A 17151-nucleotide genomic window follows, 5' to 3' on the forward strand; every position below is an offset into this window, starting at 1 on the left:
AGTACTTGCCTATTGAAATCTAAGGCACATATTAATAATAAAGAAGTGTTTCTGCAGGTAGGCAATACTATGTAATGATAATTCCCTCTTTAAAATATGAAATATATCATTAAAATTTCCCCATTTAAATATATTATATATAAGCCAAAACTTAGAAATGATATAACCCCTGTATATCACTGTAGCTTTGAGCCTTTAAAAAAGATAGCCTTAATTTTAAGTTTAAATATAACATGCAGAATAGTCTTTATTTTTTGAACTTTATTATGCTTCAGATGTTTCTCTAATCATTTTAAGTTTATGTTCCTATATTTTGTGAATTGATTTTAAAATCAGAATTTTACAAGTCTCCATATACAATGATACCAAACAAAATACGAAAATTTTAAGCTTTATTAATAATTCTAAGGAGACCAGAACACAATTAAAAGCTGACACAGTTAACAAAAGCATTAGAAGCTAAACATCTCTTGAATAAAAATATAGGAAATATAATAATGAAAAAAAAAAATTAGGGACTGAAGGAAGAAGAAAATTTTCCAATTTTCGAGCAGCTGGTATATTCCGCCCTCTGATTCTGCAGGTTATATATCTCTGGATTTAACCAACCACGAGTCAAAAATACTTAAAAAAAGAAAAACTCCAGAAGGTTGATTCCTAAAACAATACAGTATGACAACTATTTACAAAGCATTTGCATTGGAGTAGGTAGTACAAACCATCTAGAGCTGATTTAAAGTGTACAGTAGGATGTGTGCAGGTTAGATGTAAATACTACGCCATTTTTCTATAATGGACTTGAGCATCCTCAGAATCTGGTATCCAAGAGGTGGAGGGTGTCCTGGAACCAATCCCTGGAGGGTATAGAGGAACAATTGTACTTTCTTCACAATTTATATCACTTAAGTGCAAAGACATCATTAAATAAAACCTCATGTGATATCTACAAAATAATGGTAAGAGGAAAAAAACCTAATATCAGGATCTTCTGGATCCACTAGTTTACATACTGATTACAAATGTGATTCTAGGTAACTACAGTTGAAAGCCTATCAATTAAGTCATCAATAGTGCAAACAAGAAGATGAATGTCTGCTTTTTCTTTCATTCGGTGATCACCATGTTTCCGAAGGATGACATCTACATCTGTGCTGACTACTCGGTCAGCAATCTGTATGGACGTGTGCCAAGATACAACATCATCCTTCATGCAATGGAGCAATCTTATAGGGCAGTTCACAGGAATAGGGCTATGTAATAAGCAGTGGTGTTCAGCTTCTTTAATGAAACTATGCTGAATGTGATAAACTCCTTCTTCATTGTATTTTGATGGCATGCTCCACACACCTTTCATCTCTATTTCCTTTTGTGTCTATTGAAAAAAATTAGGAAAATATAAGTATTTATGACATACTAACACATGCAATAATATTAAACAATATAAGAATTTAAATAGAAAAATATATACAATATAATATATATATTTAGGCATTTTAATGTCTTTTTTAATACCAGAAAGATTTGATTCAGTGAAATTGAGTGGTTGAAATCCATTGATTTCAGTGAAAAGCTGTATATCTGAAAGTTATACTTCTAAATACGTCTCAAATGACCTGAAAACAAGAAATTCAAAAAATATAAAATGTATGAAACTAGTATTATCATGAGGTTTTCTGCATTAAAAAACATGTGAACCAAATATTTAAAGCAAAAATGATACTCAGTTGTCTTTAAGCTATTCCGGATTGCTCCTGAATTTGTAATTTCAGTAATTAAAACTTAATTTCACTGGTTATTAAATAAAGTGAAAACTATGCTAATTATTGAGGCACAATAATGGTTGCATTTTAAACATCCCTACTCAAATAGCTGTTATCTGCCACTGAATTGAATGAATGTTGTTCATCTGAAGAACAAACTTCACAGAACGTTTTATGTCCTGAATCCTCAAAAAAAAATAAAGTTCAGAAATAGCAAAAATAGTATTAACCAAAGAAAATGTGCAATATGCATGAGTTCTACACCAAGAAACGGTATCAAGGCAATGTGGTTGAGAAGCTTGGTTTCCAAACAGCTGTACATCCTGTCTGACGCCCTCTAGTGTCCAAAGAAGGAGACAATGATTAGCGTCAGTAAAGAGGTACATCAAGTTCCTACACAGTGAGAAATGCTGGGTTTTAACATCTCAAAGCTAGAAAAAATAGTAACACTCCCCACTTCTGCTCCCTGGACATTTTTGGGCTAGCTGTTTGTATAGAAAATAAAAAAAATAGCGGTCCTAGTGTCCCTACTCTTTCCTTACACATGCTTTTAAGTTACCAAGGGCTCAACATGTTTCTGTTAACTGTTTCCTGGTCTGATTTAGGATTAGCAAAATGTGCTGATTGGCAGAATACAGATCTTCTCAGTCACTCAGGGGGGATCTACCATATACCATAATCCCCCTTTGAGTGATGTGAACATACACACACAAATAGAAAAATGTACCTTAGGTCTTGTCATTTCTCAATAACAAACAAAAGAAACCACCCTATTAAATCAACTCCTTTCCACTCTGCCACGTTCTTAAAATAATTTCTTACCATGAGCAGCATTATATTAGCAAGTTAGAGGATGCAGTCAAGAGGTCCAAGGTTTAGATGCAGAAAGATGCAATGGTAGGAAAATTTAGCAGCATGATGATACTGAGCAACTTATGTATGACAAATAACCAAGAAAGTGAAAAAAACTCAGAAATAGGAAATAAGTGCAAGGAAAACCCGCCCCACAATTTTAGACCTGATAGGAAATCATAAAGAACCTGACTGTAGACAATGCCATTTCTTACGGAGACGGGAAGAACAAGTAAGCTAAGAATAAACTTAAAACATAATATATGGCACTGGGTTCAATGCAGAACTTGAGACATTTAACACTACATATGCTATTTTTTCTTATTTTTATTTCTCTTTTTCCTTCTAATCCTTCACTCTCTAGAGCAGGGTTCTCAAACTTCACCTGAAAGACTTGTTAAAACAGCTCATTAGGCCACACTCCCAGTTTCTGATTTAGTAGGTCTCAGGTGAAGCTCAAGAATATGCTTTTTGACTTTTTTTACTGAATTAAATTTAATGCAGTGACATTGGTTAATACATTATATAGATCCCTAAGTTTCAAGTGTACAATTATGTGATACATTACCTGTAAGATCATCCCCCAAAATCTAGTCTCCTTCAGTCACTGTATTTCCCCCTTTACCTTTTTTGCCCCCTCGCCCTTTCCTCTGGTAACCACCATACTGTTGTCTGTATGAGTTTGTTTACTTTGTTGCTTTCTGTTTTATATCCCACACTAGAGGTCCGGTGAACAAAAATTTGTGCACTTGGGGAGGGGAGGGTCCATCAACCCAGCCTGTGCCCTCTTGCAGTCTGGGAACCCTCGGGGGATGACCACACGCTGGCTTAGGCCCGCTCCCGGGGGGGACTGGGCCTAAGCTGGCAATCAGACATCCCTCTGGCAGCCCAGGAGCCCTAGCGGGATGTCCACTTGCCAGCGGGGAACAAGCCTAAACTGCAGTCTGACATCCCTAGTGCTGCTGAGGAGGTGGGAGAGGCTCCCACCACCACCGCTGTACTGGCAGCGATCAGCCTGGCTTGTGGCTGAGCAGAGCTCCCACTGTGGGAGCGCACTGACCACCAGGAGAGAGCTTCTGCCCCCTGGTGGTCAGTGTATGTCATAGTGACCAGTCATTCCCAGTCTTTCTACTGTTAGGGTCAGTTTGCATATTACCCTTTTATTATATAGGATAGAGGCCTGGTGCATGGGTGAGGGCCGGCTGGTTTGCCCTGAAGGGTGTCCCGGATCAGGGTGGGGGTCCCGCTGAGGTGTCTAGCCAGCCTGGGTGAGGGGCTGATGGCTGTTTGTAGGCTGGTTACACCCCCTTCAGGTTAGGGGTCCCCATTGGGGTTCCTGGCCAGCCTCGATGAGGGGATGATGGCTGTTTTCAGGCTGGCCACACCCCCTTTAGTGTGTGTGTGGGGGGGTCCCCATTGGGGTGCCTGGCCAGTCTGGGTGAGGGGCTGAGAGCCGTTTTCAGGCTGGCCAAGCCCCCCGGCGATGGAAGCTCCCAGACTCTCCTTTTTTTCTTTTTCTTTTTTAATTCTGGGATTTATTTACCTTCTATAATTGAAACTTTGTTGCCTTCAGTGGAGCTCAGAGCCGGCCGCGGCAGGCGGGAAGCTTGGCTTCCTCCACCACTGGAGCAACCAAGCCTCCTGCTCGCTCCAGCTCCATGGCTGCCAGCTGCCATCTTGGTTGGGTTAATTTGCATATAGTCGCTCTGATTGGCTGGTGGGCATGGCTTAAGGCACAGTGAAGGTACAGTCAATTTGCATGTTTGTCTTTTATTAGATTAAATATGAGTGAAATTATATGGCACCCCTATGTCCACTGTTCACTGCAGCACTATTCACAGTAGCCAAGATCCAGAAACAAAGTGTCTTTCAATGGATGAGTAGGTCAAGAAGATGTGGTACATATTTGCAATGGAATTCTACTCAGCCATAAAAAAAATGCCATTTGTAACAACATTTGAATTTTGAGAGTATCATGTTAAGCGAAATAAGTCAAATGAAAAAGGACAAGAACCATAAGACTATGCCTTTCTAAGAAGTTCTCAGGTGCTGAGGCTGCTGGCCTAGGGACTATACTTTTTGAGCCGCTGCTCTAGACTATTTTCCTTTCTCTAATTTTCCGGGCCACAGGCTTGCCAGGATCTTAGTACCACGAGTAAAATTTTACCACAGGTAAAATTTAGATCCCTAAGAAAAGATGCCCAAGGAAAACTCAATAGATTTAATAAATAAATAACATATACAAAAATAAACAACTATTACCCACTATTTCTTTACCCTTGCAGACAACTGAAGTGCTTAAACATATGTCCAATAATAAAGTATAATAAACTAATTACCTTCCCAGTTATTTCAGAAACCTCATTCTACCATATTTTGCTGAGGAATATACTACTAATGAAAAAGTAATCTATTGGAAGATGAGAAGTAGGAGTAAAGAAAAGAATGTCAACTAAATATCTAAGACAGAACTGGCTATCTTATCTCCTGTGAGCTAATTCTTGGAGAGCTCTGCTGAGAGGATCTGAGGCTGTTTACAGGCTAAAAAAAAAAAAGAAGTCATAATCGATTAGTCAAGTTTAATGTGGTCATACGAATAGGTACTATTTCTCACATGCCACAAAGAGGAAAAGAAGAGATCATGATGCATGATCAAAATAAGTAAATGCAATTAATAAAGAAAATGTTGCTAAAAAAAGACATTTAAAGTGTTATTTCATTGATATGGCTCCAACATTTGCCAGAATGAATTGAAGAGACTGAAGAAAAGGAAACCTTAAACAAGAGACTAAATGGTAAAGAAAGCAAAGAGATGGTATTTAAAGGAGCAGCTAAGACAAAAGATGGGCCAAAATAGTAAATCACAGGAATGATGACACATGGACAAATATTCAAAGAAAGAGGAAGCAGAAGGATGACAGGAGGTATGCCTGTGACTTACCTCAACAGGAAGCTGATTAAACTCTGTCACTAGGCCATCTACAGCTGCAGCTATACCAATAAGGGCCACAACCTTTTGTGGCCGTGCAATTGCAGCATGAAGCATAAGCCATCCGCCGAGGCTAGATCCAACTAGTATCTAAAATTGAAAATATGTGTAGTTTTAAAGAGCAATTTTTTTCTTTTCTATAAAGGTAGTGAGTAATTTAACAGAATTTATATACTTTTTTTCTTTTATATCCTTTGGCTCCCAGACTTTTTAATAGTTGATACAAAGTAGAATTAAAATTATGATTACTTTTTGTTAAAGTATTTGGTCTACAATGGAGAATTATGACAATAAAATAGGTAAAATAAGTAAAATGGTACTTACATTTTATGAGGAAGTTAAAATGACAGAACAATTTTAAGTCAAATATCAATATTGGTTGTTAAAATTTAAATAAATTTTCATATCAAAGAAACAGCTCAAATATTATGAGGGTATCATCAACAATGATATCATATTTAACAAAAATAGTCACCTGTGGTCCTTCAGCTAAGTCATCAATTATAGAAAGAACATCTTTTCTCCATTTTCCTACTGTAGACTCTTCTAAGTTACCTTCTGATTGTCCAACTCCTGAGTAATCAAACCTGAAAAAAGGGAAAATACATATCTATATCCAGATATCTATCTAACTACATATTTGTTTCTCTGATTTTTAAGGAATATAGCACATTCATCATTATACAATGCCTAAAATGTATTAAATCCTATTGGCTTAACCATCAAATAGCCCCAAGAGTCATTCACTTTCTGATCTCCTCCACTGCTGGCAGCCGGGTCCATGTCACTATCCTCTCTTGACTGATCTAAGAGTCTCCCTTCCCAATTTTCACCCTCATAGCCTATTCCCCACACTGTAGTCAGTGATCTTTTTAAAATAAAAATCATGTCTTGTACAAACCTGCCAAAGGCTTTCTATAATCCTATATAATAAAAGGCTAATATGCAAATTGTCCCCTCGGGAGTTCAATTGACTGGGAGTTCAACTGCTTGCTATGATGTACACTGACCACCAGAAGGCAGCATGGAACGAAGGAAGACCCTGGCTGGCAGCTGGCAGCAGGGGGAAGGAAGGCCCCGATTGGCCCTGATTGCTGGCCAGGCCTAGGGACCCTATCTATGCATGAATTTCATGGACTGGGCCTCTAGTCTTTAAATAAAATCCAAGGTCCTTACTACACTCTGGCCCCTGACTGCCTCTCTGATCTTGTTCCGTACCGCTCTCTCTCCCTCACAACCACATTGTCCCTCTCCTTCTTGAAGTTAATGGAAAACATCACCCATGTTCCTGCCCTAGAAGTTTTACATCTGCTTTTCTCTCCACATGGAATACTCTACCTCCAGATATCCACTTAGATGGCTTTCTCACTTGACTCAGGCCTTTGGCTCAAATGTTACATCCTCAGAGGTCTCCTCTGACCATTCATTCTAAAATGGCACTCCTTCCATCATTCTCTACTCCCTTACCCTGCTTTATTTTCTTCACTAGAGGCCAGGTGCATGGAATTTGTTCATGGGTAGGGTCCCTAGGCCTGGCCATCGATCAGGGCCAATCAGGTTCCCCACCTCCTGGCCTCCCCGTCTACTCCTTCCTTCACTCCCTCAGCGCCCCGCTGCTGGTCGCCAGCCGTGTTCCGCGCTGCCCCATGGTGGTCAGCGCATGTTATAGCGAGCAATCGAACTCCTGGTCTCTGGGTCAAACTCCCGAGGGGACAATCTGCATATTAGCCTTTTATTATATAGGAGAGCAAACATTGCTACTTGACATTATACGTGACATTTGATTATTCTGTGTGTGCTCTGTCTCCCACACTAGCATGGAAGCTCCATATGAGCACAGGCTTTGCTTTGATCACCACTGCTTTCCCAGTGCCTCCCACATGGTAAGTGCTTAGTATATACTTACTGAATTATTAGTGGAAAGGAAAGAGATCAGAATCAAATTAATTACCAGCCCATCCACTTAGTTCCTTCTCCTTCCAACTTCTTAGTTCTCCTGGCTCAAAGTCTGCCTGATCTGTGAATTCCACCTCTCCTCAAGGTCTCAATTCAATAAATCTACCACTCCTGTAGATTACCATAAACCCTAGTTATATTGAACTACCCACAATTCTAAGCCCATTCATAACTTTGAGTCTTTGTATGGTTTCCTACTGCCTACAAGACCCTCCTTTCCTACCCAAATTCCTAATTGTGTCACCTCCTTTGAGGAACTTTCTTTGCAACATATGCCCTGTTTAGAACCAGTCACTGTCTTATGTATGTACTCAATTAACACTTTTCATACTGTGTGTTGTAATCAGGTTTTGAATACAGTGGGGCCTTGACTTACGAGTGTCCCAACTAACGAGTTTTTAGAGATACAAGCCGTCTCTCAGCCCATTTTCTGCTTTGAGTTGCGAGCTAAAATTCGGGTTACGAGCCAGCTTCAGATACCCCATCGCTAGTTGGTGCAGCGAACGTCACAGTGAACGCCAGAACATCAGTCCAGCATCAGGTGCCTCACTCGTTCACTGTAATGATTTGACATACGAGTAATTTGAGTTATGAGCTCCGTCACGGAAAGAATTAAACTCTTAAGGCCCCACTGTATTTGTTTCTCTCTGACTAGAATGTCAGGTCTTCAAGGTCGTACTGTCTTATTCAAAATTGCCTGCCCTGTACCATCCATCCTCACTCACTTGCATTTTTTCCCCCTTACATTCTTTCCATTCTCTGCAATTTGGTAACACCAATATCCTGGTGCAGCTCTTTGTCATCTCAAAACCACCATATCACAGTAACCTGCTAACTGTGCTCTATGACTCTATTCTCTCTTTGGATGGATCCACTTTATAACTGACAGATTATATTGATATGGCATTTATTTCAATGGCTCCCTGTGACATACAACATAAAAAATTAGTACTTTAGCGTGTATTTTTAGGCCATTATATTCTGGTCACCCCAGATTGACCTTTATTATTTCATCAAAGGAAACTATTGCTTTGGCCAAATTGATCAACTTGCTGCTCCTAAAGTAAGCTCTGTTTTCTTTCTCTGTTGCATGAGTCATACTATTTCCTTCACCTGAAATACCTTTTCCCATCACCTTCATTACTGATCTCCTCTCTCAGAACTTCGTACAAATGAACCTTTTTTTGCTGGAAAACCTTTGCAGAAAAAAAAAAATCTCTAGCTAATGAAATTTCTACAGAATTCATTTTTATCAATCACAATCAAAACCTGCTTTATAAGACAGTTTGTGTTCATATGTATGTCTTATCCCTGAGACTGTCTTTGCATTCTCCATAGTGACTAGGTATGTAAACCTCACAGTATCATAATACATTCTGAATGAATAGAAATGGAAGGTAAAAGTAAAAGATTTTATTCAAATTTTAGCTTTCATTTTTTTCTGATTCTTAAAATCTTGTAAAAACTAATAAATCCCAATGTTTAGTATACACGTTAGAGTATGTATGTAATATATAATATATATTTATTTCTTTACAGATAAGGGATTTGTAAGTGATGATGGAGAAGAAAGAAATTAAAATTTTCTTTAGGTGTCTAGTGAAATGACTCGGGAAATGGGGCAACAAGGCAGTTGCTGAAGTCTAAATCACAGTAATTATTTCCTCTCAGTCCAGGATACATAGGAGACCCGGGAAAAGAGGAGAGAAAGGCACCAACTAGTCCTCCTTTCCTTCTCCTTGATAGGCAATTGGGTATTTCTCCTTGCTGCATTTTTTATATTTTCCTTCCAAATATATGGTAAAGATGCAGAATACATATAAAGGCACTTCATAAAGGAAATTATAACCATTTAGTGAGACTAATAGGTTGCAAGTAAGAACCCTAACCAAAAGTTAAAGATAATTCAAATATATTCAGCAGTTTTAGGACTTTTAAACACAGGAACAAAATCTGTCCTAGCCCGGCCAGAAAGGCTTAGTTGGCTGAGCAATGTCTCCATGCACCAAGAGGTTGTTGGTTCTATTCCCAGTCAGGGGCACATGTCCTGGTTTCAATCCCCAGTATCAGGTGAGAAAGAAAATTGGGGATTTAAGTGGATAGAAGTCTTTATAAAAGAACACTGAAGAATAGTGCAGGAAGCAGCCAATTAATATTTCTTTCTCATCGATGTTTCTCTCTCTCTCTCTCTCGCTCTCTCTCTCTCCTCCCCCCTGCTTCTCCGTCTCTCCTCCTCCCTCTTCCCTCTCTCCCCCTCTCATTTCCTCTCTCTGAACTCAATAAAAACATATTAAAAAAAAAAAGTCTGTCCTAGTAGCCTCAATACTCTAGGACATATTCCCAAATCTAGAATTAAATATTCTATTAGGAATAATTATGCTAGAATACCAGCCCTAAAACAAAATGTTATAGTCCTTAGCTCTGACTCAATTTTATTTTAGGCATGGTGACAGGACATTAAGAATACATTTTCATATAGACAGATGTACTACTTGTTGTATAATACATAAAACTAACCATTTCCTCAAGATCTAAATTTTACAGCCAACAATCACAACAAAAGTAAACTGAGAAATTGAAGTATAAATAGAAGATAAAATCTCTTATAGCAAGCTAAATGCAATAGGTAATGGTGATTAGACTGTAATGGAGTTTTGATAAATGCAAATAACAGACTTGATCAAATTAAAAATTTGTAGTGAAAGGCTATCCTTTTTAAAGGTTTACTAGTATAAAGATACTAGAGGCCCGGTGCACGAATTCTTACACCAGTGGGGTCCCTCGGCCAGGCCTATGGGATTGGGCTGAAACTGGCTCTCCGACATCCCCCAAGGGGTCCAGATTGTGAGAGGGCGCAGGCCAGGCCTAGGGACCCCAACGGTGCATGATCAGGGCCAGGAAGGGACACAGGAGGTTGGCCAGCCAGGGAGGGACCACAGGAGGGCTCCAGGGCATGTCTCGCCTGTCTTGCTCAGTCCCAATTGGCGGGACCCCAGCAGCAAGCTAATCTACCAGTCGGAGCATCTTTCTCCTAGTGGTCAGTGCATGTCATAGCAACTAGTTGACAGTCTGCTCCGGGGTGGTCAGTGCACTTCATAATGAGCGACTGAGTGGCCTTAGCATATCATTAGCATATTACGCTTTGATTGGTTGAATGGACAACCGGATACTTAGCATATTGGGCTTTTATTACATAGGATACATAGACTGCATTTTAACACCATACCACTTAATAGTCTCCAAACATTCTAATTTTATTATGATTACTTAATATACCTTTAAAATGTATTTTTTAAAAAATATATTTTATTGATTTTCCACAGAGAGGAAGGGAGAGAGATAGAGAGTTAGAAACATCGATGAGAGAGAAACATCGACCAGCTGCCTCCTGCACATCCCCTACTGGGGATGTGCCTGCAACCCAGGTACATGCCCTTGACCGGAATCGAACCTGGGACCTTTCAGTCCATAGGCCGATGCTCTATCCACTGAGCCAAACCGGTTTCGGCCTTTAAAATGTATTTTACATATATCCAAAATGCAGAAAACCTACATATGTCTTATAGGGAGATAGAAATGGATAGCTCTCCCAGCCTCAATTTAAACTTAAGAACTGGCAAAAAGGTGATTTTTTGATTCAAAATATTTTAGGGACAAAGAGGGAGAATGATGACAATATTTCTGTTATCATGATATTTTGCTGAGGCTAGTCCCCTTCCTAGATAGCTCTTCCTTCTTATCCCAAACCTAACTATTCTTCAATGTTCCTTTATAAAGACTTTTCTATCCACTTAAATCCCCAGTTTTCTTTCTCTCACCTGATAAAATAAAGGGTACTGCTCTTTTGAGACTATCACTTTCTGATGAGTATTTTTTCCAAATTACTCATATGCATTTTCTCCTGTTTCCCAGCCTTATAAAAGGTTCTTTAAGGGTAATGACCATCCTATATAATAAAAGCCTAATATACTAAGTGTCCAGTTGGTCGTCCGTTCAACCAATCAAAGTGTAATATGCTAATGATATACTAAGACCGCTCAACCGTTTGCTATGATGTGCACTGACCACTAGGAGGCAGACAGTCGACTGGTCGACCAGTCACTATAACGTGCACTAACCACCAGGAGGCAGGCACTCCAACCAGTTGGTTAACACACTGTATGCGGGAAACGTATTTATATGTTTTACGTATTTATACGTTCTACCAGTGTAGAAGAGCGCGGGACACATATTAATACGTTTTTTATAGACTAGTGGTAGAATGCGGGTAACGTATAAATACGTAAACTAAAGTTATCGTAATTTTACTGAACATTGCCATTTGCACAAGAAATTAGCAAAAATCGCCCGCACCACCTGTTAGCGCGCGATAAAACCTACCCGCAAACAATGTGTTAACTTGTTGCTGGGGTCTGGCCAATCTGAGCGAGAAGGGCCAGACACGCCCTACCCGACTGGCCAACCTCCCATGTTCCTCCTTGGCCCCAATAGTGCACCGTTGGGGTCTCTTGGCCTGGCCTGCGCCCTCTCATAATCCAGGACCCCCTCGGGGGATGTCGGTGAGCCAGTTTCGGCCCAATCCAATAGGCCAGGCCGAGGGATCCCGCTGGTGCACGAATTTGTGCACCGGGCCTCGGCGGTTCTCAACCTGTGAGTTGCGACCATCGGAAAACACATATAGCATATCAGATATTTACATTACAATTCATAAAAGTAGCAAAATTACAGTTATGAAGTAGCAACGAAAATAATTTTATGGTTGGGGTCACCACAACATGAGGAACTGTATTGAAGGATCGCGGTATTAGGAAGGTTGAGAACCACTGCCTAGTGCAGTGATGGTGAACCTTTTGAGCTCGGGGTGTCAGCATTTTGAAAAACCCTAACTTAACTCTGGTGCCGTGTCACATATAGAAATTTTTTGATATTTGCAAACCATAGTAAAACAAAGACTTATATTTTTGATATTTATTTTATATATTTAAATGCCATTTAACAAAGAAAAATCAACCAAAAAAATGAGTTCATAGGTTCGCCATCACTGGCCTAGTGTTTTATATTTCACAGCACCCAAAACAGTGCTAGAAAGTCTACTTGCAAAAGATACACCAGTCTTCAGAACAAGTTAATAGATTTTTTAAGAGTTCTGAGAATGAAAATGAAACAATTAGTTAATCTGATATAAGAACTAAGAACTAATTATAAATGCTATATAACTGATATAATTTTTACTATTATGTTAAACAGATACTAGTAAAGTCTAAAAGTTTTTATTATTTTATTCCTAAAAGCTGTATTTTCTAGCTCTACTGAGCAGTTAGTGGAACTACCTTTTTCTAGGCTGTTCTGAAAATAATTCAGAAATTACCTTAATCAAATCTCCTTTTTTTTATGATGAAAATAGGTCCAGTGTTTATTAACGGACTTATCTGTCACAGTTATTGCTAAAATTGATTCTACGGCCCATGTTTCTTGAGTTCCAGGCCAGTGCTCTTTCTATTAAACCGTACTATCTTTTCTGGCAAATTAGGTACTAAATAAATAATTGTTATAGGTAAACAAACCTAGTAACAGCAACATAAACATGTTATTTTACTAAAATAATTATCAGCATAAAATATTACAAATTGTGAAATCAAGTTTTAGTTAAACACCATATATCCCTATTTATACTTATACATATTCAAATTACAGCAGTGAGGAGAAAGAAAACGCAGGAAATGTGAATTATATAATACTAATTTTACAAAACAGGAGGCCCTCCAATATTTTGTTCAAGGCTGTTCCATTATAATATTGATGAGATGTCACAGGCATTTAACTCTTGTTTATATCAATTAGTCTATGGTAAAACTGGCTTGTTTATATGTCATTTCACTTAAAGTTGCAGAACTTATCAATGACATTAACTGATGACTTACTGTACTTTTAAATGCATATATATTATTTTTAAATACATATTTTAAAAAGTAAGGTAATAAACAGTGGTAAGTAAAAGTCCTTAAGCCCCAAATGGAAAACCACAATATAATCACAAGAAAGCCAACTATAGTATATTGGTTTGTTGTCTTATTAGGTTATTGTAGCTAAAGAGCTTAGTTATCATTAGTTTCCTTTCCTGCCAGCATTCAATGTGGCACAAAGACTTTTTAAAAAGGTCTTTTAAAGGTTGCATTTACAAGCACCCTAAGTCACAAGAAAGTTTACAACCATTAAAATAAATTAATCTATAAAAATGCTGGCATTTGCTTCAATTGGTTAGAGCAGAAGTAATTCTCCACTGCCATGCTAAAATGGTAGTAATATTTTCTCTAAAATGTGTTGTTCCTACCTTATATAGGCGTGACCTAGAGATTTGCAAAACTCCTCAATCGCCAATGCTTTTGTACCAGTCATATTAGAAATATAGCCAGGGAGGAAGATAATTCCTGGACTTTTGCCTTTTAGTCTCTTATAAGCCAGTTTTGGAAGGTCTGGTCGACTAAGGAAAGAGACTGATGCCTTTTGTCTGCAAGCTAAACAAAGTACACAAAACATAAACCATAGTTTGCAAATACAGTTTTTGGAAAACCATATATATATATGTATATATATTTTTTCAATCTTAACTTTAACTTGTCAAACTGATGTCAAATACTATTTCCACTTAATAGAAAACACAAAACACTGATGTATTCTATTCGTCTGTGCATATTCTATGACAAGTCTGTGCATATCTTCATTTCAAAATCAGTACCATCTTTGAGTAAGGTCCAATCTTGCTTCTTCAAAAACGTATGAAACCTTCCTCTCCTTTACTGTGGCTACAAAAACTTGTCAGTCTCTTCCATGTGAGCTGATAAAGTTTACCTCATTCTGGATTTAAGAAGTTGATTTTAAAAAATTAAATTGGAGACCTTAAAACTATTACTTTTACATGTAAGCTTGTTTCAAAGTTTCCATGTATAGTGAAGTATTACAAATTTAAAACTTTCAGTGAAAAGCAGGGCTAGAAGGAGCCAGTTACATTGGTTGGCAGATTGTATAAGCAGAAATGTTCATTTCCCGTTTCCCTCGTTCAGCACTCAAAAATCCTCCCTATCCTGTTAATGTTACTTCCCAACACAAGAATGTCTCCGCGAGACAATCATCTATTTAACCTCGGTAAGCTTTAAGTGGACAGGTTAACATTATATCCATAAAGGATCTTTGTACAATAAGAATTAGTTCAAAGCCTGGTGCTTCAGTGCTCAATAGATGAACTGGAACTTCTTTAATGAAATGTAATAATGAAATGACACACTACGCTAGAGAAACATATAACACGTCTTTTGATTGTGTACAATTAAATGCAAGTTAAACTGATTATAAACATTTAAACATTTTAACTCAAAACAAAGAGTATCTGCAATGACAATTCCCATTCCAAGCAATCATGCACCTGAGTGCCCAAGGTGTGGACAAAACAAAACCAAAAGCTAAAAAGGCAAACTTTAGAAAGACAGACTATATACACTTTGAACAATTATTAATTCCAATGGGTTAAATCTGAAAAGAAACATCAATGGAGCTCAGCTGTTAAGTGTATATACATTTTGGGGGGCCACCCTATACATGGGAGGGTGGCGTTGGAATAGGAAGAGGGAGGAGCCAAGCACAAGATAAAGAAAATGGTAAAGGGCTCCGATTTCTGGTTTAAATTACAGTGTCCTTTATCAAGGAATGATAATGGTTTTCACGGAGCGGGAGCCTCGAGAAGACAAAATGAGAAATAAGGCTCGATCTTTATACACTTTTACAACGAGACTGTTCCAATTTTAAGTCCCCTCAAGTCCAAGGAGGGCAGGTCTATGCACCTTCCCAGAGTCACGATCTGTAAAAACCCCTACCACCCACAAAGAAAAAAAAAGAAAAATCAACTAATCAGCAAACGCGGTAAATACTCGTTAACTTTCCCTCTTCGGCGCTGAGCGCAGGGGAGGAGGGCGGAGAGCGGGACCTTGGCGGAGCGTCACCGCGGGAAGAGGCCGGGCCCCGGGTCCAGGACACCCCGGGTCCAGGACACCCCGGGCCGCCGCGCTGCTCTCGCACAGCCTTCGCCAGAACTGCCGGGACAAGGACATTTTTGAACGGGGCGCCAAAAACGCACAGAAAGGAACGGGTGAAACCGGGATGTCCGAAAGAACGCTTTCTGTTCCCGTCTTTCGGGCACTAACCTGGGAACCACCGTGGCGCCTTCTCGGGCTTCCGAACGAGTAACGTGCAGAGGCCACGGTGGAAGCCGAAGGAGACGGCCGTACAGCCCCACCTCCGACAAGGATCCCTGGCCGCCGCAGCCGCCATGCCCACTCCAGCCATCTTCCCAGCGGCCCCTGCGCCCCGCGCTGAGCTACGGAGACGCCGCAGAGCGCAGAGGAAGCGAGGCTGCGCATGCGCCCCGGCTGGAAGACGGGATTGGCTAAAGAGCGCCTGGAAGACTCGCGGTGCTCGGAAGCGCGCATGCGCAAAGCGGCGTCGCTATTGCCCGTTTTCGCTTAGGTGCAGTTGGTTGCCCTCTGGCGCCTGTCGGTAGCTATTGCTCAGCAGGCAGGTAGGTATTGCAGGGCTGGAAGCAGCGCGGCACCTTTCCAAGGTTCTTCGGTTGGAAACCCGCTGTCTCATCGACCTGAGGGCTCTAGGGAGTGGAAGCATGAAAGTTAAGCTTGATGCAGTACAAGTCGCTCTCACCCTCTTGAGGGTTTTTTTTGCATTTTTATTTTTAAACTTTATTATTTTTTTTCCATCACCATTTATCCTCCCTATATCTCCTCTACCTCCAACCCCTGACAGTTCTAACCTGTACTGGAGAGGCTTCCACAATCTGACCGTAAACCCACTTGTTTAAAGAGTGGAACAGAACATTCATCCTCCTCCGCCCCTTTCTAAATTTGGTTTCGTTCTTGCTCTTCCTCTTCCTCTTCCTCTGCCTGACTACTGAGCCAGTCTGGCCCTTGCCTCACGTTATCTGCAAAAATAAGTCCCAGTAGATTGAAAAAACAAACTCTCGTCTTCCTCTCTAAAATCCATAAAAACATGTTTTCAGGTGAGGATTTTTAAAAATCTCAACAGAAGAAATAAGTACATTTAGGAGAATATTTCTTAAATATATTTTTAAATTGATTTTTCACAGAAAGGAAGGGAGAGGGATAGAGAGCCAGAAACATCGATGAGAGAGAAACATCGATCAGCCGCCTCCTGCACACTCCCTACTGGGGATGTGCCCGCAACCAAGGTACATGCTGTTAGCCAGAATCGAACGTGAGACCTTTCAGTCCGCAGGCCGACGCTCTATCCACTGAGCCAAACTGGTTAGGGTAGAAAGAACTTAATCTTAAAACTTGCAATTCCCAAATCATAAAGAATAAAAACATTTGACTATATACAGATTTAAACATTTTAAATATATTTTTATTGATTTCAAGAGGGAAGGAGGAGAAAGTCATTGAAATATCAATGATGAGAGAGAATCATTGATCAGCTGCCTCCTGCCTCCCTCCCCCCACCACTGGGGATGGAACCTACAACCCTGGGCATGTGCCCTTGACCAGAATCGAATCCAGGACCTCCTGGTTCATA

The 17151-nt window shown here is 39.7% G+C and overlaps 1 protein-coding gene across 1 annotated transcript; it reads right to left on the reverse strand.

The window, feature by feature from the left end:
- Nucleotides 1-375: 375 nt before the first annotated feature.
- Nucleotides 376-15911, reverse strand: ABHD10 (abhydrolase domain containing 10, depalmitoylase). Its single transcript, XM_081086408.1, has 5 exons — nt 15753-15911; nt 13889-14072; nt 6077-6188; nt 5554-5691; nt 376-1372 (listed from the first exon to the last, which is right to left on the reverse strand). The coding sequence occupies exons 1-5, from the start codon at nt 15892-15894 to the stop codon at nt 1028-1030; spliced, it is 921 nt and encodes a 306-aa protein (XP_080942534.1). The 5' UTR covers nt 15895-15911; the 3' UTR covers nt 376-1027.
- Between the last annotated feature and the right edge of the window lie 1240 nt (nt 15912-17151).

The sequence above is a fragment of the Myotis nattereri genome (genome assembly GCF_964212035.1).
Source record: "Myotis nattereri genome assembly, chromosome: 3".
NCBI lineage: Eukaryota > Metazoa > Chordata > Mammalia > Chiroptera > Vespertilionidae > Myotis > Myotis nattereri.